Source organism: Pimephales promelas, chromosome 23, assembly GCF_988280905.1.
Source record: "Pimephales promelas chromosome 23, fPimPro1.hap1.1, whole genome shotgun sequence".
Classification (NCBI taxonomy): domain Eukaryota; kingdom Metazoa; phylum Chordata; class Actinopteri; order Cypriniformes; family Leuciscidae; genus Pimephales; species Pimephales promelas.
Genome location: NC_142791.1, coordinates 18,207,213 through 18,230,670, shown reverse-complemented (window position 1 = coordinate 18,230,670; position 23,458 = coordinate 18,207,213). Strand labels below are relative to the sequence as shown.

General features: G+C 38.8%; 1 protein-coding gene and 1 long non-coding RNA gene across 15 annotated transcripts in view; both read left to right on the top strand.

The window, feature by feature from the left end:
* Window positions 1-23,458, top strand: part of nrg1 (neuregulin 1) — a 108,561-nt gene that overhangs the window by 21,319 nt on the left and 63,784 nt on the right. For 4 of the 13 annotated variants that reach the window (XM_039676949.2, XM_039676950.2, XM_039676948.2 and 1 more), the window contains exon 1: window positions 22,635-22,816. The exons of the other annotated variants lie outside the window; for them this stretch is intronic. In XM_039676949.2, the coding sequence (XP_039532883.2) occupies window positions 22,741-22,816 (76 nt within the window). In that variant the 5' untranslated portion in view covers window positions 22,635-22,740. Of the gene's footprint in view, window positions 1-22,634; window positions 22,817-23,458 lie in introns of those variants that run through there. 13 annotated transcript variants of the gene reach the window in all.
* LOC148969434 (uncharacterized) lies at window positions 4,162-18,293 on the top strand. Of its 2 annotated transcripts, XR_016149676.1 has the most exons (3): window positions 4,162-4,316; window positions 6,243-6,347; window positions 17,915-18,293. It is a non-coding gene; the product is annotated as an uncharacterized LOC148969434 (long non-coding RNA). The 2 variants fall into 2 exon arrangements; XR_016149674.1 differs by lacking the exon at window positions 6,243-6,347.

The window sequence follows — 23,458 nt, the reverse complement described above, 5'->3', positions numbered from 1 at the left end:
CTGGATCACAGAAGAATAGGATGAAGGAGAAGAAAGTTCAATACTCTTACTTCAGCAATAAAAAAGTGAAACACAAATGTGACGTTTTTGCTTAATGTATGATTTAATTGGATCATCAAAGGTCAGCAGCAAAGACATTGATTAATAAAGTGAGATTAAGTGCTGGTAGCACTTTACAATAAGGTTTCATTTGTTAACATTAAATGTTTAAACTATATGAACCAACCATGAGAAATACATTTGTTATTGTATTTGTTCCTCTTTGTTAACGTTAGTTAATATAAATACAGCTGTTCACTGTTTGATCATGTTACTTCACAGTGCATTAACTAAAGTTAAACAAAAAACTTTAGATTTTAATAATACATTAATAAATGTTGAAATTAGCATTAATAAACGTTGTAGAACTTCAGCTGATTTGTTCATGTTATGTTTCTCTCAACATGGAGACAGTCAATACATGGTGAAACAAAGTCACTTGCCTTACTTTGAAAAAGTAAATTGGATATGTTGTTGTAAATTTTAAAGTAACACATTACTTTACTAGTTACTTTAAAAAGTAATCTGATTATGTAACTTATTATGTACTCCCAACACTGATCACAACAAACACAACACATGCATAATCAGGTGAGCATTTATGAGCTTCTTGGTATCATAAATGTTATGGAGAGCTTCTGTGCCATTGTATACCTCTATAGTCCCAAACTCCCAATATATTTCTTTCAAAATATCAATTTAAGGGTTCGATAATACAGCAGACCAGCTACTCCCTGAAAATTTCAGATTTATTGATCACTCTTGGTGGGTTCGTTCAGTACTGGATAGGTTGAACACAATTTTCAGTCGCAAGCAAGCATTATCAACAGGAAATGTTGAACTTCCCTCCAGCCTCTCAGCATAAACAATGATCTCACTGAAGCTCCATTAGTCTTTCCATCAGGAGGTGTCTCTCAGATAACCTTCCTACGGGTGCCATACTAATGATATTGGGCACTCTCTTTAGTACATTTTTTTTTTCTATCCCAACGCTTTGATGATTGCGAATAACTTTTTGCTGTTCATTTTGTGATCCGAGAGCGGGAGCGGCAAAATTCACTCTCGCCGCCCTGCCAACGACGCCGTGGAAAGATTCGTTGATGCTCTGAATGACGTAGATCAAATGCTTGGTCTTTTTTAAAACTGTATTTAAAGGGGCCGCAAAGCAAACAAGCATGTCAACCGTTATTGGTGCAGACTGACCAAATAGGATAGAAGTTAACCTCATTGAATCTTTTAAATGTGAAAGTAATAAATTGATAGATGGCAAGAACTTAACAATTATAGAAACATTTTTGCTAACTAAATTAACAAATTAAAAGCCATTTGTGTGGTGTGCCTTTTTTGCTCATGGTTAAGTGATAATCTAATTTGCATTCTCTCTGAAAAACAAGCTCTAGCTCAAAAATGTCGCCTATAAATAGTGTTGCGTGCCTTTTTATCGAATTCAGATGATCAACCTCTCCTCTATTTTGCTTTGGAACTAATGTGGTCGGAACCGAAGTTTACAGGACTGCATTCCCTGGAATCCTCTCAAACAGAGCACCTCTAAATTCTGATTGGTTGCCAGAGGACACAACAACTCAAAGTCCTTTTAGGCAAGTCATGCCACTCGGCCGCCATCTTGGCAACGCCTCCGGGCTGCTATTTCAGACTAACAAGACCAGACTCCTATCTAAATGAATGGGCAGAGAGTCAGAACTGCAGTTTCACTGGTCTCCGGGACATAAAAACTGCATGTAAATAGCAGTAAATTCTGATCAAAATCGCTGAAAAAGTTTGATGACTTTGCCCCAAAATAAGGTTTAAAACGCCCTTTTCCCAACAGGCTATACAGTACATGCGCAAGGGTTCTCGTCTCTGCTGTCGCAAACATCAAATGTGCGCGTGCATCAGTGGAACTAGACGATAGGCTTAAATGTTTCCCGGCTTAACTGTTAAAAGCAGACGATTGGCTTTCCAGCGGGAGGGGCAGGACATGTGCATACAACCGCTGTCTTTGGCATTACAGGTTTTCCCTATATAGTTGTATTAAGGATTTAGGAAGTGGCATGTCTCTATATAAATTGTCTCTGCCTGACTTCAACTTCTCCTCGGCGCCCAAGACCATAGACAGTAAAAGAAATGGACATAGCGACCCCATTGATTTCAACGGAGAAGACTAAAGCCCGATTATTGCACTTCCTAAATAAATATTTTGTCCCGTTGCTTTTATAGACTCTATTTATGGGCTTCTACCTTGACTTTGTGCCTTCATGTCCCCCCGATTGCCTCATAGACAGTAAAAGATTGCCTGCGAGCTTCTCCTCCTGTCTATACGGTAATGTGTCTATTGTGCGACAGAAAGTCCTGTGGTTATGACGCAATATTTAGCCTATTTTACAAAAATGGCTTCTGCAGGGCCATAACATAAGATACAAAGTAATAGAGCATTTTATACATTGTCGTGTTGCTTTATAAATAAATAATGGACAAATTAAGCCTTTGGACACCTCAGATGTAAAGTTATTCCCTGCCAAAGTGACGCCAAAATGAATGGGGTTCAATGGAATGCTAACAGCAGGTGAAGTTCTGCTACAGTGGCGGCTCCCGCGAGGCTTCAACTTCTGGCTGATGGATTACCTCCTTGTCCAAGACGCGCCACGCCGCCCTCGTCGAAGCTCGCCGCCTCATTGAAAATGAATGGCTTCCGGCCACTTTGATGTGAACGCACAGTACATCTAATGCTGACTCAACACTTATGAGTAGAGAGTACAGGGCTGGTTTCATTCACTTGTATATAAAAATTAATTCTGACTGAGATAAACCAAGAAAACACTGTCGTCATCGTATAAAGCTCTCTTAAAAACAGACGCGATAGCTGATTCAAGCGAGTAATGTTCGATGGCGGCGTCCATCTTTGTAATGTAGGCTACAAAATCTGCTTCATAATCCCAGCACTGTCGTCATCGTGTAAAGCCCGCCCCAACGTTTCTGATGGGTGCCGCGATTTCTGCAGACTGGAAATGGGCTTGAATGAGCTCTTTGCCAGACTAACTTTCAGAGCAAATCTAAATTTGCCAGAAGTTGTCTGCGTATGACATCCCTACTATTGCGACCCTGAAGTATATAAGGGGAGCCTGGATAACATGTCAACAACTTATTGTCTGAAGGGACTCTTCAGCAGGGATCCCGAGGCATGGGCGAAAAGACGCAGTGTCTCGTTAAGGAATAGAGGTTACAGTCGTAACCTTGACGTTTCCTCACTGGTGAATGACACTTCATGTATTGCAGTAACGCTTGCCTCCGGTCTTCTTGGCTGTGCGCGTTCATGCTTTCTGGAGGCGTGGCTTTGGACGGCGATTTGCTGGGAGGGTGGGACATACGCTTTTACTGATATCAGGCTAAAGTTAGCATTTTCCCAGTTAACGTTTAGCATTTTAACACCTAAGGGTGTTAAATGTTACTTAAGGGTTTATTTAGGTGAAGCGTCATACACCCTAAGAAGCTCAAACGTGCGTCACACGCAAGAACAAACCTCATTGGTTCTGAAACAGCCTGGATTAATATGGATTACTTTAATGCCTTTCAACATTTAATAAATAGACAGAAATGATGAGCGAATATTAAATATCTTCATTTGTTTCTAATGATGATTGAAGGTGACGGTGAGTATGATGACAGAATTTTCAATTTTGAGTAAACTATCAATTTGAGTTTCTGTCTCGCCTGGAACGGTACTTTCATATTTGGTTTTCTTTTTTGTTTTCCTTATCCATGTTATGCTGTTTTCTGTTAAACTTAACAAATAACGTTTCCATGGCAGCAATCAAATTTTTATAACTGCAAAACCTGGGTCCATCTTGAAACCCTTAGCTAAGAGAACTTTTAAAGGGATCATATGCAACACCCTTAATGGGATACTTCACCTCTAGAAAGATGAATTTGTATTTAAAATGGGTCATTTATGTAGAAGAAATGTGAAATTATTTTTGAATTTGGAGCTTTCTAGACTGAGAAAAGCAAGAAAATGTATTTTTGGCCAGTATGGATAAAAGACAACAACTCCCAGAATGCACTTGCTTCACTACCCAAGTGCAGTATTTAAAAAAACAAGTCTAGCCTACTAGTGAGTCTCTGTGATCCACCCCAAGCTCAATGATGCAGAAGTTACGAGAGGGCAAGTCAAAACGTACAGTTGTTGGATGTAGTGACCTGAAGCACTTCAAGGATCCCCACTTCAACAACCTCCACCAGTATACAGAAGGGTTTGCCGATCGACTTCGTCTGAATGAGGGGTAAATTCCTTCTATCATTTAGCTGCTGTGTTTGCTGATGCTTTTCTAAAAGTAAGTTATCATATTATTATCAATACAGATTTTTAGTGGTAAGATTAGACCGTAGACATTTATCTTGTCAGCGTGCTTGTTTTAACAAGAGAAAATAGTCGACTTTCACTAATAACACAACATAGTTAACTTTACTTAACTTACATACCACTGCATCCATATGAAGACGTTGTTCTGCAGGTTCGTCGTCGTCTTTATCAACTCGCTGGCTCTGGCTCGAACATGTTAGGCTTGATGGACAAGTCTTCCGTTGTTGACATTTTATTAACGTGTGAATAAAAATGTTCTTAGAAGCTATAGTAATCGTATACCTCTTATCAAACTACAATAATGGCCCAACGCGGGGAGTTGAACCGAGTGTGAACTCAGCGACCTGAAGAGCGGGGGGGACGCTTCGAAACGACTTGCTCACAGAAGCACATCAGAAAACGGGCCTGTTGAGCTATAATAATGAGGAATTCAGACCCAAGCATTGCAGTTATGCTTTATATTATAGACCACAAATGTATGATTTATAAGTAAAAATGAATGATTTAAAAGCATGATATGTACCCTTTAAGTCTCATACTTATACCAGGATAATTCGGTATTTAGCACTTTGAGTCTATTTTGTAGTCTGTGACCACTTGGTGAGTTGCACAGTTTTGAAAACGAACGTTAAGGGTTGTTTTAAGGACACGTTTGTGCATACCCGTAGTAGACAGCCACTTTGAAGCAGTCAAAGGTGATTCTAGAGGAGTCAGAAAGTCGAGACAGAAAATTTCCATGTCCACCTCTCTAGTTCATCCAAATTAACCTAGAAAACAGACTCAAAGTGCTAAATACCGGAATTATCCTTCAAGGGAAAAACTTAAGGTGTTTTATGCAACCGGTAACGGGTTTGGATACCCCTGGCATAAAAGCTTGGGGGGTTTTCCTAGTATCTGGTACTATGGCTTAGGGAGTAGCGCCACCATATGAGCGGCATGGGGTGTGCCCATAGGTTTGATGCACTTTGACTCCACCTGGGTAGTCCATAGAGTCAATTTTTGCTGCTTCCCACTATGTGTGTGGATCTTCACAGCCTAGTGAGGCAGCATGCCGTATTGAGTATTGGTTCCCCATAGTGTCTTGTTCCCCTTCTCAGGGAACCAGGGTTACAGTCGTAACCTGAGACGTTTCTGATTCAATAGTGTCAGTGCTGTTAAATCAGTAACATTGTTGAATATTAAGTGTCCCTAACTAAGCAAGCCAAAAGACAATAGTGACAAGTATGTAAAGTCCATTAGTGACAGAAATGGAGAAAAAAAACTTGGACTCGGTCAAGGGCCAGTTCTCCTCTGGGTTCTGGCCTAATGAAGGATCAGTGGCCTTAAGCATGATGATCATCCTTCTTGTTTACTGTGTTTAGGTCCCAGCTGGTCCTGGTGGCACGTTTTGTTGTTAAACGAGCGCTGCGCAGCTGCAAGTACACACTGCACATTATCCATGTGGTAAATACTTTATCCATGTGCCTAGGAACAGCCCTGAAACTAACAATTGTTGTATTTGCATACAGTTAATGGTTTGCTTTTTCTTTGGCCCTAAAGAAGATTAGAAAACAGGCTATAAAAACAGCTGAAACAATTAAATAATATAATATAATATACTTAATTTCATAAAAACTTCTAAAACTCTAATCCTATATTAGCCTCCATTTGCTGAGTACAATCGACTGAGTATCAAAATGTATTTTTCCATGTATTTTTTTATTTAAAACATTCAGTAAATGACTCTGATGTAGAATGTGAGTTTTTATTTCCAGTTTACACATGCATTCAAACTGTAAACCCATTGAATGAAGGAGTAATCCTGTTAGCTCATGCTCTGATGGACCAGTGGTGTGTGTTTGTGCAGTCTCTCTCCTTCTGTATGTGGCAGCTGTGGATGCATAAGACCTCTCAGGCACTTCATTCCCTAAAGTCTTTGCAGTTTTTGTTGTTAAACGAGGGCTGCACAGCTGTAAGTACACACTGCACATTATCACTGTGGTAAATACTTCATCCATGTGACTCAGAAGAGTCAAAAACTAACAATTGTTGTATTTGCATCTACAGTTTCTACGGTTCGAAAGAAGTTTGAATTGATTCTGAAAACAGAATCTAAAAACAGCTGAAACTTTTTTTTTTGTAGCTTGAAGCAAATACAATATAAATTTGATCGAATATTTATAATTTTTAATTAGCTTGAATTCTGTTTAGCTTTAATTTATTTTATTTCAAGTTTAGTTTTATTAATTTATTACTTCGGTTAGTTACAATTCAGCATTTGTAATTTTATTTATTTTAAACTTTAGCATTTAATATATATATATATATATATATATGTGTGTGTGTGTGTGTGTGTGTGTGTGTGTGTGTGTTTCAGATTTATTTAAAATACCGAAAAAACTATTTTTGATAGTTTTAGTTAAAAATAACAGCACTGTAGGCATATGGCCATTTTTACATGAAGTGTATCTATGCTGTACAGGGCCTCAACTAATTTATTTTAGATAAGTTTGAACACTAAAATATCTGTTCTGAGATCAGTGCTCCTTGCATAATGTCATCAGCTCCTGAATCTGTTGCTCAGTGCTTCCAGCAGAGGGAACTGTCTTCTCTTACTAACACTTCTGATCTAAAGCCATACTAAGATGAATATGATCCGGCCTCTGTCGCTCTTTATCTTGTTCGTTCAGAGATGTTTGAACCTCCAAACATATCCACACAAACTTTCTCAAAGAAATATCGCAAAAGTAGTTAGTTTGTCATTTAAAGCACGCACGCCGTTTGTTATTCACAACATACAATAGGTGAAGTGCAGTGAAAAAGTCCAGAACAAATCTTGACTGATATCACTGTGACGTTCGCAATGAGAGTACGTGGAGAGAGCTGTTTGTTTGACCTTCTGTCATACAGATCTATTTAAAACAAATGATATTGGTGGAGATGTGTTCAGCGAATGCTCTAATCTGCTGTTTCACCCACGTCTCCAGGCAGGAGAATGGAAACACCCTTCAATATCAGGAAGAAAAATAATGAACTCATGCTTTCTAATGTCTCTATAAATAGATGCCACAGGCCATATAAACAGAAAATGCTGTTGGATTGAGGAGGAGGGGACAGGATTGTGGAGGCCGGGGTCCTGAATCCCCATAGGGGTTAATAAGAATCAGGAGTTAAAATTGGGGGGTTCCTTTTGTTTTATTGAATTAGAAAAGAAAAAAAAAATTCTACACAAACTTTTCTACACTTTGATCTTAATTGCATTTAACATTCTGACACCAGATATAATTTTTGATACTTTTACTAGTGGGTGCAGGACATATAGTTCATGCACGTGAGGAGAGCAAAATAAAGTAAACTGTGACATAAGTATGCCCAAATATTCTTCATCAAATTTGGGGCCAAAAATGATTCTGACCTGATCATGTTTTATTGAGTGTTTTTTGCTTTAATTGCTAATGCTCTTTTTACACACAGACTGAACAACATGAAGTATTATTTGGTCACTGGTTGAGCTAAACTACGGAAGCCCTGAACCGCAACCTAAAAAAAAAAAAAAGTCAGTAAAAAAAAAAAAAATCGTAAAAAAAAAAAAATCTGTAAAAAAAAAAATCTAGCATTTCGAGATTAAAGTCGAAATGTTTCGAGATTAAAGTCGAAATGTTTCGAGATTAAAGTCAAAATGTTTCGAGATTAAAGTCGAAATATTGTGCATTCATAATAACAGTGAGCGTCCACTGGCTCAGAGCGCGCGCGCGTGTGTGTGTGTGTGTGTGTGTGTGTGTGAAGTCGAACTGCCATGGATAAACACAAAATAGTAGCTTTTTACTTTTATCTGGGCTTTCAACAAAATTCTACACACGTCACACGTGCTAGTGGCAGTGTTTCTGAGGTGTTTTCGTGATCGTCTAGTCAACACTATCTGGGTCGAGAACACAACAGTAACTGTTCGGTCTCCCTCTTCACCGTAAATACGCTCTGGATACATTTTAAGTGCATCATTCTGTATCCAATCATTTGGCCTGATTCTGTGATTTCCTAAGATTTAATAACCTTATGTTTGAGGAGAGATTCTCTGATATGATTGTAAAGCACTTTGAGTGTAGGCATATAGACGAATCCGACGAGCGTTCTGTGTAGGCTGCCATCTTGTGGCGACGCCATTACTGAGCTGTTACACAGGCATATAGACATATGCACCGGTATGTAAACAAACCTCGGTGATAACGCGAACTCACCCTCGATGACCGCTACAGTCAGGCAGAATGACTTGTTGGTTTGATATGTGACTGCAGTGGCTTCCAGTCACAGATGAAGGTACAAACGATCTTTATGATTAACGTTATTTATGAAAATAGCTTGGCAAGCTAGCTAGGCTAACGTTTGCTAACGAGGAAACTATAAAAAGATCTGTCCATTTGGCAACAATAAATAAATAAATGAATTCATGTTTTTCATTTGTGTCCATTATTTATCTCATTTTCACATTGCAACAGGCAAGGGTAAGGTAACGTTACAGCTAGAAAGTATACATAATATCGACCAATTAGTGTTTTTAAACCATGGAAAGAGGTCAATATAACAGCAGGAAAACAATTATGTCACATAACGCTACATTTAGCTCAGGAAAGCCATTTAATGACCATAGCATGTTAATTGAATAGAAAAAATAGCAAGAGAGGAGATTTTGCTGATCACTATATCACATATTTATTATATATTTTTTTACTTATGTCATTAAATAATTGTTATTTTACGCGAATGTCCGCGTCTTGTACTCGCCCAGGAAATCTGTAAACCGTACGGCACCAGACAGGGGCAGTCGACCCGGGGTATTCACAGTGTTTTCTCTTCAAAATTGAAATTTTACTGCCACCATTGAAACAATTTATAACGGAAACTGTTTACCCACTCGATATTATACAAGGGATAACGTTGTAACGTTAGTGACAGTCGTAAATCGCGGGCTGTTTATTCCAGTGGACGCAAGTTGCAACTAAAACAATAGGAGGCAATGGCGCAACGCTACCCAGCAACAGCTCAGTAATGGCGCCCCGCTTACTTCCGGTAGTTTCGCCGGATTCGTCTATATGAAAGCGCTATATAAATGCCCTATTCATTCATTCATAAAGCTGGATTTCTCCATCAGTCTGAAAAGTGTTTTCCGTGTTGGTTTTCCTATAGGCTAAAGTCTATTCCGGCACAGTATATTTTATAACGTCCTATAATGGTAGCCTAATGCTGGTAGATTAGCACCTGTTGAATTTCCTTTGATGAAACAAAACTCACACACACACACACACACACAGTGTGAAACTCGCTATTGGCCACTATGAATGCCTGTGTGTGCGGCAATGTGAGACAATGGCAAGCAAACACGCGCAGCTTCTACAGAAGACGGTTCTCGTCTCTCAAAATGTTTCGACTTTAATCTCGAAATATTTCGACTTTATTCTTGAAATGTTTCGACTTTAAACTCGAAATGTTTCGACTTTAATCTCGAAATGTTTCGACTTTAATCTCGAAATGTTTCGACTTTAATCTCGAAATGCTAGATTTTTTTTTTTTACAGATTTTTTTTTCTGATTTTTTTTTTTTTAGGTTGCGGTTCAGGGCTTCCGTACTAAACTGCTATTAACTAATTGTTTAGTTAAATTTAACAGCTGACAGGTATTCAACATAATTCATGTCTAACAGAAGGATGGACAAAACCAGTGAAATATCCACTGATCTGATAATTCGTCTCATTTATTTCCAAACTATTTTCTAAACTATAGTGAATAACTGTGATAATATGAGAACGTTGAAGGTGTCTGAATAAATGTTGGTTTGACTGTACACACGTGCAGGCAGTTTTATATGTCATGCATGATTAGCTTTGAGGTTGTTAATCAGCACAAGTCTGTGAAATCATTCACTACATTGAAACCAGTTTGATGATTCCTCTCCTGTGTCCATTCACTAGAACAGAGTTTCAGTTTTAGATGGCAAACGGCTAAATGAATGGACTTGTATCTAGGACGGTTTATATCAGGAGTTACTTTAAACGCTCCATTTCCAGGTTTTATGTTTGTTTGATTGTCTTTCATCTCATATTGTCATCGGGGAGGGTTGTAAGTGAAGTGCTGGAGTTAATCTGAAGATTACGGGACGTTTCCTCAGGGATGAGTGGGTTTGTTTGAAGGTCATATCCTGTTGTAAGTCACCCATCCGCCTCTTCTGGAGCTCAGCAACACGCACAACGCATCGCATGATGAGGCCGCGCAGGTGGTGGGCTTTAATCTGTTTGGGTCCCTTCTGCTGTTTACACTTGTCTATGTCAAGTTTCAAGAGGATGTACATTACAGTATATCTGAGTGAAAAAAAGGATCTAGTGGGGGAGGTTTAGGAGGTCATTTTAGGTCAGATGTTTCACTGGATTTAAATCTGGTCGATATGAGTAACATCAACACAAACCTGAAATGAGTCAGGCTTTTAGAGACCTTCCACTTTTAAAACACTCTCTGTTTGATGTGTACATTTCCATCTTGAGATAATCTGATATATTAACTGTTTAAATGTTGTCTGTTTGTGATGTTTATGATTTACAGTGAACTCATATAGGATACACAACTGACTCAGTTGATTATAGGTAGAGGTTGAGTTCATTTATTGCAGTAGATGTCTGTAAATTTACTCATCTCACCAGTTAGATGAGTGGCAGGTTAGAGAAATGATGGACTAGTTATAGAAAAGTTTTGTCCAGTGCTTTAAAATCAAGAGCTATTTCTGATATAAACAATAAAGTATTGCAATAGTACAGAAAACCACACTCACACTTATTTTGACTATTAACAATTATTATTGAATGTACTTGTGCAACATCTATTAATCTTAAAATCTTAGTTCTACATTTACTAATACATTATTACACTTAAAGGGACACTTCACCCATTCGCATTAAGCTTATCTTTAGAAACCCAGTCATATATTTGAATGGTCATAGTTTATTCCCTTATTTTCCCCTGAGATGGTTAAGTGTTTTACTTCCTGCTTATTATGATTTAAAAACAGGCCTATTACTGATCAGTGGGTGGGACTTCACTTGCAGATACTGAATCAATATCAGCCATCTTGTTTGGAAGCTAAGTTAACAAGTGCTGTGGAGATAGGAAGCATGATAATGGCAGAAGAAAAAAACAGTAAACTAAAAGAGAATTTTGAAATTCTGCTGCTCAAATCCGATGTTCGTGGCTATCTTTACGAGCCGCAATATTGTGAAGAGCAGCTGAGGCTGATGGAAGAACAGTAGGCAGCTGCCTGTCGCGGTCGAGGAGCCCAGACTAGCTCGAGCTGGACAGACTGCTGGTGCATTTGCTCTCGCTGTGAACTACGTACACAGATAGAGTCCGTCTGCTGCAGAAAATTTCAACAATGGCAATTTCTCCTGAACGAAATCTTTGAATCAGATGAGCACACGGACGTTTGTGTTGTGATGTGAACCATCCTAGTTTCGCCTGACTAAACATCCAGCTATCATGCAGTAATTCACCATATAGAAATAAATACAAACGAGGAGTAATTCACTAATGAGTTTGCCAATGTAACGCATTGTCAGTTTACAACGCATTGTCAGTTTACAATGTAACAGTTTGCCAATGCCATTGCATTCGCTCCTCCGTGAGAGACGCGAGACCGGCGCGCACCTCATAGGTGTCTTTCATTATCACTCACGCCACCAGCCTCACCCCGTCCTCTTATGTCCCTCGCCCTCGATCGTCCTGATCGAAATGAATCTCAAACTCTGGTGACAGCTAACGTTAGCCTTGTAGACGCAAGTAACACAGTCTCATCCCAAATCGTCATATAACTGACGTTTTGGGACGTATTTTGACCATACGTCAATATCCGCCTTTTTAGGGCCCCCTTAAACGTCGGTAGATGGCGATCCCGGGCCGTCATACAACTGACGCTTTACCTTTAACGTCAGTTAGGTGACGGGTTAGGTTTAGGGTTAAGTTTAGGTATGGGGTAGAGTTAGGATCCCATAACCTCATCTACCGACGTTTAAGGGGGCCCTAAAAAGGCGAATATTGACGTATGGTCAAAAGACGTCCCAAAACGTCAGTTATATGACGATTTGGGATGAGACCGGGTTGACGCAAGAGACATATTGAGGGGCAGGGGCTCAAGTGGAAAAAAAGGGCACTTCTCATAATTACATTTTTTTTCTCTTTTTACTTTTTTTAAACAAAAAAGTATACTGCATATATTAACACAACCTTGACTTTTTATAAAATGTATTAAAGTTAATTTTATCTCCCTCAAACTCAAGCAATTGTTTCATTTTCAAAATATGTCTACAAAATAATCATTTCACACAGAAACCAATGTTCTCCCTAGTATTCACCAGGTTTATTGAGCAGCAAAGGAAACCATGCCACAATAAGCATGTTTTCTATGCTACTAGTTTCAATCAAGTCTATATTTGATACAATTAGGGATGCACCGAAATGAAAATTCTTGGCCGAAACCGAAAACCGAAAAAGAGGAAACCAAGGCCGAAAACCGAAACACCGAAAGAAATTATGCCAATTATTAGTATCATTGCATTTATGGCTATTATGACTGTGTACAAACTTTACTAAAATCAAGGCATTACAATTGCATAAATTAATATAACATTTTCAAAGAATAAATCAATTACAAATATTTATTTAGCACAATGCACCGTATAAAATAAAATTCACCCCACTCATGTGTACATTAAATAATAATATGGCCTGCAGAAAGGTTTTAAAATTAAATGTTCTCTCATAAAAACAAAGTCGAGCATGAACTTCTCATCACACCAGCACCTAGTTTCAAGTCTAAATTAGTTGCTTACATTTAAAAAATTTAGCATACAAAACCATAAAAAGCCTGTTCAGTGAAACACTAAACATGTTTAAGGGATGTAGAACATATTTAAGAGAGCATTAATTTAACGTTAGTTCTATAACGTTACATACATGTCCTCATATATATTAGCCTATTTGTAATGTCACAAGTAATAATCTCAGGGTTTACTGGGTTTAACATGATTATTTTTGTATTGGTGGTGGAATACTAAAAAAATAAACATTGTCATGTGTTTATCTTTCTTCTTCTCACCGATTCCTGGTTAGATGACAGTTACTTGAGTCGTCCCCTGTTGTTTTAAGGAATAGTACAACGGCGAGCCTTTCAAAAACGCAGTTTGGAGCGGTGTGGCGCTGTCTGTGGAGACTCGCGCTGCCTTGTTTACTTTCGCCTGCCTCCGCAGCGCGTGTCTCCACAGACAGCGCGCGCACCGCTCCAAACGGTTGAGGCATTACCGGAGTCGTTGTCATGGCGGCGCGCATTGTTTAGAGCAGTGGATAAAGGCTTCCGTCTCCTCGCGGTTTCAGATACACTGAAATACGTCCGCACCGCAGACATGGTGCTTCAGACAAGCACGTGCAGGTCGCGGTTTCTGTTTGCGTCATGACAACATTTCGGCCGTATTATTTCGGTGATAAAAGTCTTTCGGCCGAAAACCGAAAATGCACTTTTGGGCCATTTTCGGCCGAAAATTTTCGGTGGCCGAATATTCGGTGCATCCCTAGATACAATTGATGGTAACATGGAATTTAGCCTGGTTCACACGGCAGGATTATTAGGCAGATTTTAGCCCCGATTCACCCCTTCCGACAATCTTAAGCATGCTCCGATTACCATAAAATAATCTGATCAGACATTCCTGCCGTGTGTGGTGTGTTAAGACTCCTCTTGTCTGCTCGGAAGGATGCCGGGAGCACTCCAATCTCAAATCGGGGATATCCAACATGTTGGATTTTTTTGGCCCGATTTCTCCTCATGTGTGGTGTCCCCTGGGGACGAACGAGCACGCAGCCTGTGAACTGTGGTGTGTAGCCAATCAGAAAGCGAGGTGATGAGGCGCAGAGGAAGCTCTGGCGGGTAACAAAATCAAAACAGCCGGCGCCCAGCGGTATGGCGCACCAGAAAGTCCAGTGGATGTTTTTTTTTTTTTCGTAAAAAAAACAAAAAAAAAACGGTTGATTTTGTGTTGATTTTGCCGTGTGGCTGTGCACCACACACTGTACGACCAAAACTGTTTGACCCGTGATTTGTTTTATCGCCGTTGTGTGGGATCTCTCAGGTTTGGAATATTGGCCGACAATTTTAACCAGCCTTTAGTTTCACATTTGAGGGAGGACTGGATCATCATCATCAAATAAAACCTTAAAAATCCACATTTGATGGAGTTTGTTTTATCCTCTGTTTGCAGATTTCTTCTAAATTCACCAATTTAGATTTCTAAATTTCAGGGGGAAAGACTCTTGATGTATTCTAGTCATTAACTTTATTAAGAATTTTAGGCCATAAAAAGTCATAAAAACGTCCGGATTTTCCATACAACTTCATAAATTACGTTCAGCCACGTCTTAAATTGATATTTTTTTAATTCAATTTCGAGTCAAATATCGTCGATATCAATATCGAGTTTGATAAATGTTCGATAACGTTTGTGCAAAAAGCGAAAAGAAACTCATTTGAACCGCACGCATTTCACAGACTGTTTATCCGCTCGCCTCAAAGTCCAAACGGCGGCGTAGCGCGAGCTCACTAGAGCAAACGCGTTAACTCTTGATCGGCGCTTCAGACCTGATATTTACTATTCAACAAATATATTTGTTTGACAGGGAAGCTGTGCGCAAACAGGAATATATATTATTTTTCGAAAATTAAAAAAGCACCCCAGAAAAAAGGGCACTTTCTCTCCAGGAATAAAAAGGGCAGGTGCTCAAGCCTCCTTTGATGTCTATGTGTACACGTGCCTGCGCAAGAGTGATTTCTCTGTTTGCGCTGTTCCGGATTAGTGGGTATGGCTTGCAGAACTGTGCAATGTGGTGCATTGTGGGAGTTGTTGTCTTACATACAAATGCGCCCCTCGGTTAAAAAAGAAATCTTTTATATTTCGACTACATATATGATCCACTTTCAGTAAAGATTAATGTTGAAATGGGTGAAATGCTCCTTTAACAAAAGTAAAACATTACTGCTCTGTGAACTAACATGAACAAACAATTGCAATTGTAATTTCATTAACTATCTTTAATAAAGGTTAAGACTGCTGTAAAAATATATTTCTCATATAGTTCATGTGAACTAATGCAGTATTAACAAATGAGACCACATTGTAAAGTGTGATTTTTTATGCCCATATATAAACATTCATGTCACATATAGACAAACTTAACCTTTGTTCATATGAAGAGAAAATGTCATTAATCATAAAATAAAAGAAACATTGACAAATTTAAGCCTGACAGTTCAAACAGTGCAGGCGTATAGTGGAAGGGTTTGGCCGCGATTGTTCATGTATGAGGCTGTCACAGTAAAGACACAGATACAGGCGCTGATGGACCAGATACACACCGTGGACGGGACAGACCTGTTAATATGACAACAACATCATTTTCAGGTACCTTAAACTGCTTTTGACTAAATCGACCAAAAGACGTGAAAAACTTGTGGAAGTAGTAGTGAATGACAAGAAACAGGATTGACTTGTTTTGTCTTGTATGTATATTTACAGTATATATACCTAAAGTTCCAAGGTACCTGAAGATGATGTCGTTGTCATACTCCAGGGGTCCATCAATGTTGTATCTGTGTCTTTGCAGCCACGGCCTTCCACTATATGCCTGCACTGTTTGAACTGTCAGGCTAATTTGTCAATGTTTTCTTCTTATGCGGCACCTGAGTTTTGGAGTGAACAACTAAGCCGTCTTTGGTGGACTAGACTAGATTTCTACTGTGAGATTACATAACATATAACATCAAGCTAATCCAAAGAAATCCCTTACCAAATGACACCAATGCAGTGAAAGATTAGCAGTCTCTCTAAAATCATTGGCAGATCCTAGCATAGTTACACCACATTCTAACTGACATTAGACCCTTGTTACATTGCCAAGACAGTGTGTATGTGTGTCATAGTAGGAAATGCTCCTTTCCTTTTTATTTTCTGTTATCCTGTTGTAAACAGTCACATCTCAGAGCAGCTTGATTTTATCTACGTTCAAAACAACTATTTCATGTAGTAAAATACAAACTGCCCTTTATATTCCACATCACTATAAAGTCACAACATATTATTAATAAGATGTATTGCCTGTATATGTAATGAGCCTTAATCATCAGCTGGAGGATTGACCTTTGTCTGCGCCTTGCTGAATCGTCTGCTCATGCTTTTTATATTTCACTTTACTGGAAACTCTGTGATGAGGCTCATACTGGGACATTTTAGAATGAAATGTATTAATGGCAACTCCCTCATAAACATTGACTGTCTTCATGCACATGTTCTTGATTGTTGAAGATTTGAGGTGTAATGATATTCAGCCGTCAGTAACTGATGATAGCACTGCGGTAAAAACATCCAGAGCGCGTGTGCGAGATGCGCCCCGGTCGGGCTTTGTTGAGTGCGCTCTTCCTTCAGTCACAACTGTGTTTATGAAACAACCCAAACAACTTCACTTTCAGAAATGCTGAAAGAAAACAGTCCATTATGAGCCGTACACACAGCGTGCCGGACATCTGGACGAGAGAGCCATCTTCAACATTCGCCCTTTTCATCTCGGTAACTTGAGCGCGTGGAGCGCAGGGCTGGTGTTTTACGCTAGCTTTCACGCTAATCATAATATTTACATTATGCTCGTACAATTATAGTTTTTGTCATGTTTTTTTTGTGGTTTTGATGACCTTTTATGGCGACGTAAAACATACACCTGCAAATTGGCTCTATTGCGTTCAACACCCACATCCACAATTCAGAAAATATTTACTTCATCAAAGGTGCTTTTCTGCAAGAAAACAAAACGGAGTGAGAGATGTGAAGTTGGTTCGCAGTACTTACAGGGCTAGATGATGATATAAGATATATAAATAACTATAAACATGGGCATTGCACTAGACACGATCTCCTGCATATTAGACCACTGTTGATGCATGTGAAACAAATCTTTCCTCAAGACTGTCTTTCGGTTTGGTTATCGTGGCAATAACAACTCTATTTATTTTAGGGTTCTAAATGGTATTTATGCAGTGGTTCTAATCAATTTACTCACGTTTTGAGCATAGACCTGAAAATGAAAACTGTCGTACATCTTGACTGAAGTTTGGTATTTTTAAAGAAGGTATTTTCCAGATTACTGCTAGAGTTAAAACGTTTTTAAAAAAGTTATAGAATTCTTGATTTATTGTTATGAAATATGCACATACTATTCTCTAGAAATGTGACCATAAGGGGTAGTGTGTATCCAAGACAACAAAGCCCAAATAAATCTGAGGGAAGAGCAGTCGGTGGATAATGCTCTGATCTCTTCAAGTTGGAACAGGCTGCAAGTTCAGGCTTTGCCCCTCCTAGAAACTCACAGAAAGTAAAAGGACCTAAAAACACACTCTTTTGTGACGTCTGCCGTGTTTTGTGTTGAATCTCCGTCCTAACTATATGCATTTTACTTTTCATTCTCGTAGGCTGTTTTTGAATGGACTCTTTTGACATGATGGTCATTATTCATATTCCTCCACGAGACCGCAGGATCACGACACCTCTGTGGAGTGAATTTCAACAGCAGAAAAAGTGAGAGTTATGATTGCAACAATGCTTCGATGGGTGCAGTATGAACAGATCTGGTGTGCAGAGATGGTCAAGAGCTTGTTTCGAGGACGAGGGCTTGTTGGGCCGGACGCTTTATATGTAGGCGTCATGTTTATACAGATTGCGCACATGGAAATTCTGCGATTTCTCAGAAAAGTTCTTTGGAAAGTTGAGCTTCTCTAAGTGCCTTGAACCCACTACTATAAATTGTTTGTTCAATAAGAGATGGCGTAGGTGAATAAAAGTCACCAATTACGTATCTTTGTCAATTATTGTTTAAAGGACATGACAGCATTGAGCAACGCAAGCGTGTATTTACAACACTTTTTTGTAACATGATTCACATTTTTAAGCCTGTTGCAAGCGGGAAGGGACCCTGTATCCAAATGTTGAGATTTTCTGCAACATCATGTTTCTGAGTAATAGTGCCCGTAATAAAGGAAACCATTTATATGGTAAATAGCCAATGCTGGTAAGATTGCCATTCCAAATGACCAAGTGACTAACAAGTGAAATATTTGGCAGGAAGCTCAATAATCACATTGCGTTAAAGCACACAGATTTCTACCAATATTTCACTTTCATTTGAATTAAAATATCATGCTTGCTCTATGTAGATTTTTTTTTGTTAATTCTACTGTAATATTTTTTTTTATTGATTTTATGGTATTCAATTATATTTATGCAGTAGTAATAATCCATTTGTCCATATAATCCATAGACCTTAAAAAGAAATGTCCAACTTCAGCTGTAATAAATCTTAAATGTTTCACGAGTTCACACTTGCATACAAATGAAGGGAGTAAAGTTTAATGCATATTCGGCGTGCTGTCCGGGGGGAGGGCTCCGAGCTCGGAATTCTGAGTACCAATAAGCCCAAACTTTTAGTCAAAAGCCCGAACCCAGAGTTTATGTAAGTGGTTAGGACTAGAAGAGTGGAGAAGGGGTGGTGGAGGGATGCTGCTAAACTCTCAATGGATTGAGGTGAGACTGCTGAATCTATACCTTTTATTATTGATGGGTGCTCTCCACCCGTGTTAATTACCTGAATGTGCTCCTCCTGAACTTTGTTAATAAAATATCATTTTGTAGCACAGACTGAAGTTTGACCGCTTTGAAGACGGCAATTTCCAGATTAGCCCACTCCTTAAGTGAAAAAGTTTTTAAAAAGTGAACTTAAAAAAGTTATAGAATTTTAGATTGATTGTTATGAAACAATGAAACCTTTAGTTAGATTTGTTTGGGCGCAGTACCAAATGCTTCCACTTGATGAAATTCACTCCCCATTAATTTCCAAAGCGTCAATTTTGACCGCGAGGAGCACAAGTGTGACTATTTTATTTTAGGACCATTTAACCTTTTTTTAATTCATGTCCATTGTTTATTGTGTGTTTGTGTGAACAAAGGGGTTAAACTTATATTGGCCTCATCAGTCTCAATAGTTGTCTCAACTCTTTTATGCTGTTTTTACCTTTAAAAAAATGTCACTCTTCTCTTTTTTTGCACAAAGACTATACAAATGATTTGATATGGTTCAATGGGATGTAGTTTCCAATGAATAGCTATTTGAGCTTCCTTCCTGTCACTGACGTTCCGTTTGAGTCAGTGAGCGGAGTCTATCCCTGATCCCGATAGATGAGCTCTGGCTGTGTTCACGCAGGTTTGCGCCACTCTATTGAAGCCCACACATTCTTCTCCCTCCAAAATCACTCAACCGTATCCTTAACTGTTGCCGTGTCTGTGACGCATCAGCCTTTGTACAGAAGGAAGGAGTCCTGGATTTCCTCGACCCCACCCACCTCGAGGAGACTCTCAGGATGACTACCTGAAGGGGCGAGTTTCATTCAACACCCACTGGGTGAAACTGAAAGGTTAGATTTAAACCGAACCGAGGACTGACTTTGAAGTGTTACCTGTTTGACGTGACGTGCCAGTGCTTGTGCTTGTGCTGAAGGAAATGGCTCAGGTCTGGATCTGTGAGGGAGCATGTCAGAAGTTACCGCTGGAAATGAAACATTCATACCACCTGATCTCATCTGATTTAAAACAACAAAATATCTTGTCATTGTCAAAACCAGTAATATATGTTCTGCCATGCTTTCACTTGTTTCACTTTCACTCAGTAATAAAAAAACAAATATAAGACCAAGGCATTCCTACTTACCGATATTAATCAGCAAAAACTGTAATTGATCAAAATATGGATCATTTTGTAAAGGGGTCCCACAGGGCTCCATTTTGGGGCCATTTTTATTCACTATTTATATAAACTGTCTGGGGGAAAATGTCCAACATACATTTTTCCATTTTATGCAGATGATACAGTTATTTATTATTGCAGCTATCGTTAGGAAGGCATATGAATGGATAGTTAGAATCGATAGAGTAAAGTACAGCTTTATCAATTAGAGCTCGTGCTTAATGCAGAGAAGACCAACGTAATGGTCTTTTCAAACTCAAGGAAAACTGAGTTAGACCTGAATATTGTTACTGATGATCAGGGTAAAACAATTGAGGTAGTTTCATCTTATACATATTTAGGATTTTTAATTGATGATTACCTTTTTTTAAGCTTTATAGCTCCAAGTACAGAATCAAGTAAAATGTTGAAATTGAAGCTGGGGGTTTTCTTTAGGCACAAATCTTGTTTTACTTTTTCTTCCAGAAAAAGGCTAGTGGATGCCACATTTTTCTGTAATATTGATTATGATCATATGTTGTAAATGAATGCCTTTATCTAAGTGTCTTCCACTCATCACTGTTCACTTTACTCCACAGTGCATTTGCCCTCTCTGTCAAATCGCAGGCTTACATTTATATCTTTATATATAAGGCCATTATAGACAGGCTCCCAAGTTACATATCCGAATTTATGGATCACGGTCTAGAAAACTATTTGATTGAATGTATCTCAAGCCCGAACAGAGTTGTTTAAAAAGGCTTTCATGTTTGTTGCACCTTCTACTTTGAATAACCTACAGAAAACACTTAAACTACTGTGTTTAATTTCCTTAAATGATTTTAAAGGTTATGCTAAAACTATAGAACATAAGTCACTCGTGCAAATGCTTTAATTAATAGCACTTTTATTTAATTGAAATGTTGTCTTTGCCTCTTTTGTGTTTGTTTTATGATTGTGTGATCTAGTTTGTTGTGCTATCTTGGCCAGGTCTCTCTTGAAAAAGAGATTCTCTATCTCAATGAGACTAACCTGGTTTAATAAAGGTATGAATATCCATTTCCATACTTTACATGCTGTAATGCCTAAAAATTCACTTCTAGTTTTATAAACTAACTTGTAGTTTTCTTCTTTAGAAAATTAAAAAGCCTTTATTAGACTGGCCATATCATAACAGAAAAGATAGCGGCACAAACAGCCTTCTTCAGGGTACCCTGCCTTCTTCTTTCATACCCTGAAGAAGGCTGTTTGTGCCGCTACGCGTGGGTTGTATTTTCCCCCACATGTTTTAACTATCTTTTCTATTATGATATAGCCAGTCTAATAAAGGCTTTTTAATTTTCTAAAGAAGAGTGCCTTGGATTTCCTTTTCTCTACGACGTTGAACTCCCGACCCCAAAGAGCACCTTCTAATACCTTTTTGAACTCCCTGAGCACCCTGGACATTTTCTCTCTAACTTGTAGTTTTATTTCAAATGTATTAATGTTTTATTATTCATTTAAAGTAAAAATGGATTTTTTTTTTAAATCTGCCATTTATCAGCCATAATATGAAAATAATTATCAGCCAGAATGTTAGTACTGGCGCATCCCTGAGGATAATGAATGACTAGCAGACAGAGACTGTAATCCTGCTTGAAAACATGATTTTTTATTTTAGGTGCACTCAGTTAACCAACACATTATTTTTCCCCATTTATGAACATATTACATGTATTGTTATTCACACACTTGTGTGTCAGTGACTGTAATTCAATCAGAGTAGGCATACATTCTATTTTAAAAGTTTATATTTAGGATTTGCTTATGATAACAACACAAGCAAAACATGTCACTTGTCTTGTTTTAAAGTTAAAGCTCAAACTGCCAGATCTGCTGTTGTTCAACATATTTCAGTGTAAAGCCCAGTTTCGGTGTGTATGGCAGGAGTCTTCCTAGTTGGTGTATCCTTCAGACATTCATCCCACACGTCACGTCGAACAAGACCACAGACCCACATCAAACCGTGACAACATCAACTGAATCCAGCATGTCTAGTCTTGTCAAGCGTGCCATGCTTATGTCAGACATGAGTCGTCACATCCAAAGAGAGGAACACAAGTATTTTGTGTTTATAACACTTACAGTTGAGTATTTAATAATTATGACACATTTCACAGTACTCGCTCAATCACAGTTTATGAGTACAGTATATGATGACAGAATCAATGTGACAGCCGTCCTGTTTATACACTATCAGACTAGTAGAGTCTTCAAAGACTAGGAAGTCTTCAAAGTGGCTTTAATACACCAACACGGTGGCCGTTGCTAATTTACAAATGAAGAAGTGCACTGATTCGTGGGACTTGTGGAAATCTGACACATTACGAGTTGATCCCGCCTCTCCTGAGTAAAACACACTTGCAGACGGGGGAGAGTTTCTGTTGCTAGAGTTGTCTGAAGGAGTCTCACTCACACACTCACACCTCGCTCTCAACTTACACTGACTGACAGCTAAACGCAGCGAGAACACACAGAGCCAGCATGTCTGAGAAACAGCCAAGAAAAGATGGGAAAGGTGGCGGAAAGAAAAAGGATAAGGACTCAAGCTCCCCGGAAGGTAAGCGTCTGCTCTGCTGAGGTGTGGGAAAGTGTCAAGGTTTCAGGTGGGAAGCTCCACTATTGAGCAGATTTCAATAGTTTCTTTCCCCGTGAGCTCCGCTTTCAGGTTACAATCCAAGTTGTTGCAATCCACTGGGATGTTTGAGCGCATGTGACTCTGTCAAGCGAGAAAGGGCAGAAATGTTTGTAACCATTAACACGACCCACCGGTCCGGTGACTTAGAGGAGAGAGTTTCCCGCCTGTCACGGCGGCGGCTTGACTTCTGGAGGTCAGGGACTAGCGCTTCAATACACACCCAGAGAAAGGCATTACAGCATGTGTTTTTACAGTACTTTAACTCTTTAGTTTGAACTTCATTTTTAAGTTAAAAAAAAGGTTCTGCTCGGAAATGTTTTGAAAGTCTGTTGTACAGTCAATTTTGAATATACCTAAAGAATAAGGCAGCAAGTTGTTTGAATTAGGGGACATTTATTAGCATAACAATTTGAGATATTTGAATGGAAAAACTGTAGATAAATGTGAGACGGTATCAATGTTTGGTGTCTGTATTGACCACAACACTGGGGCTTCATCAACTAAACCTGATGATCATCTCCTCCAGCATTAATTCAGATGATCAGCCAAACTCTACAATTGACT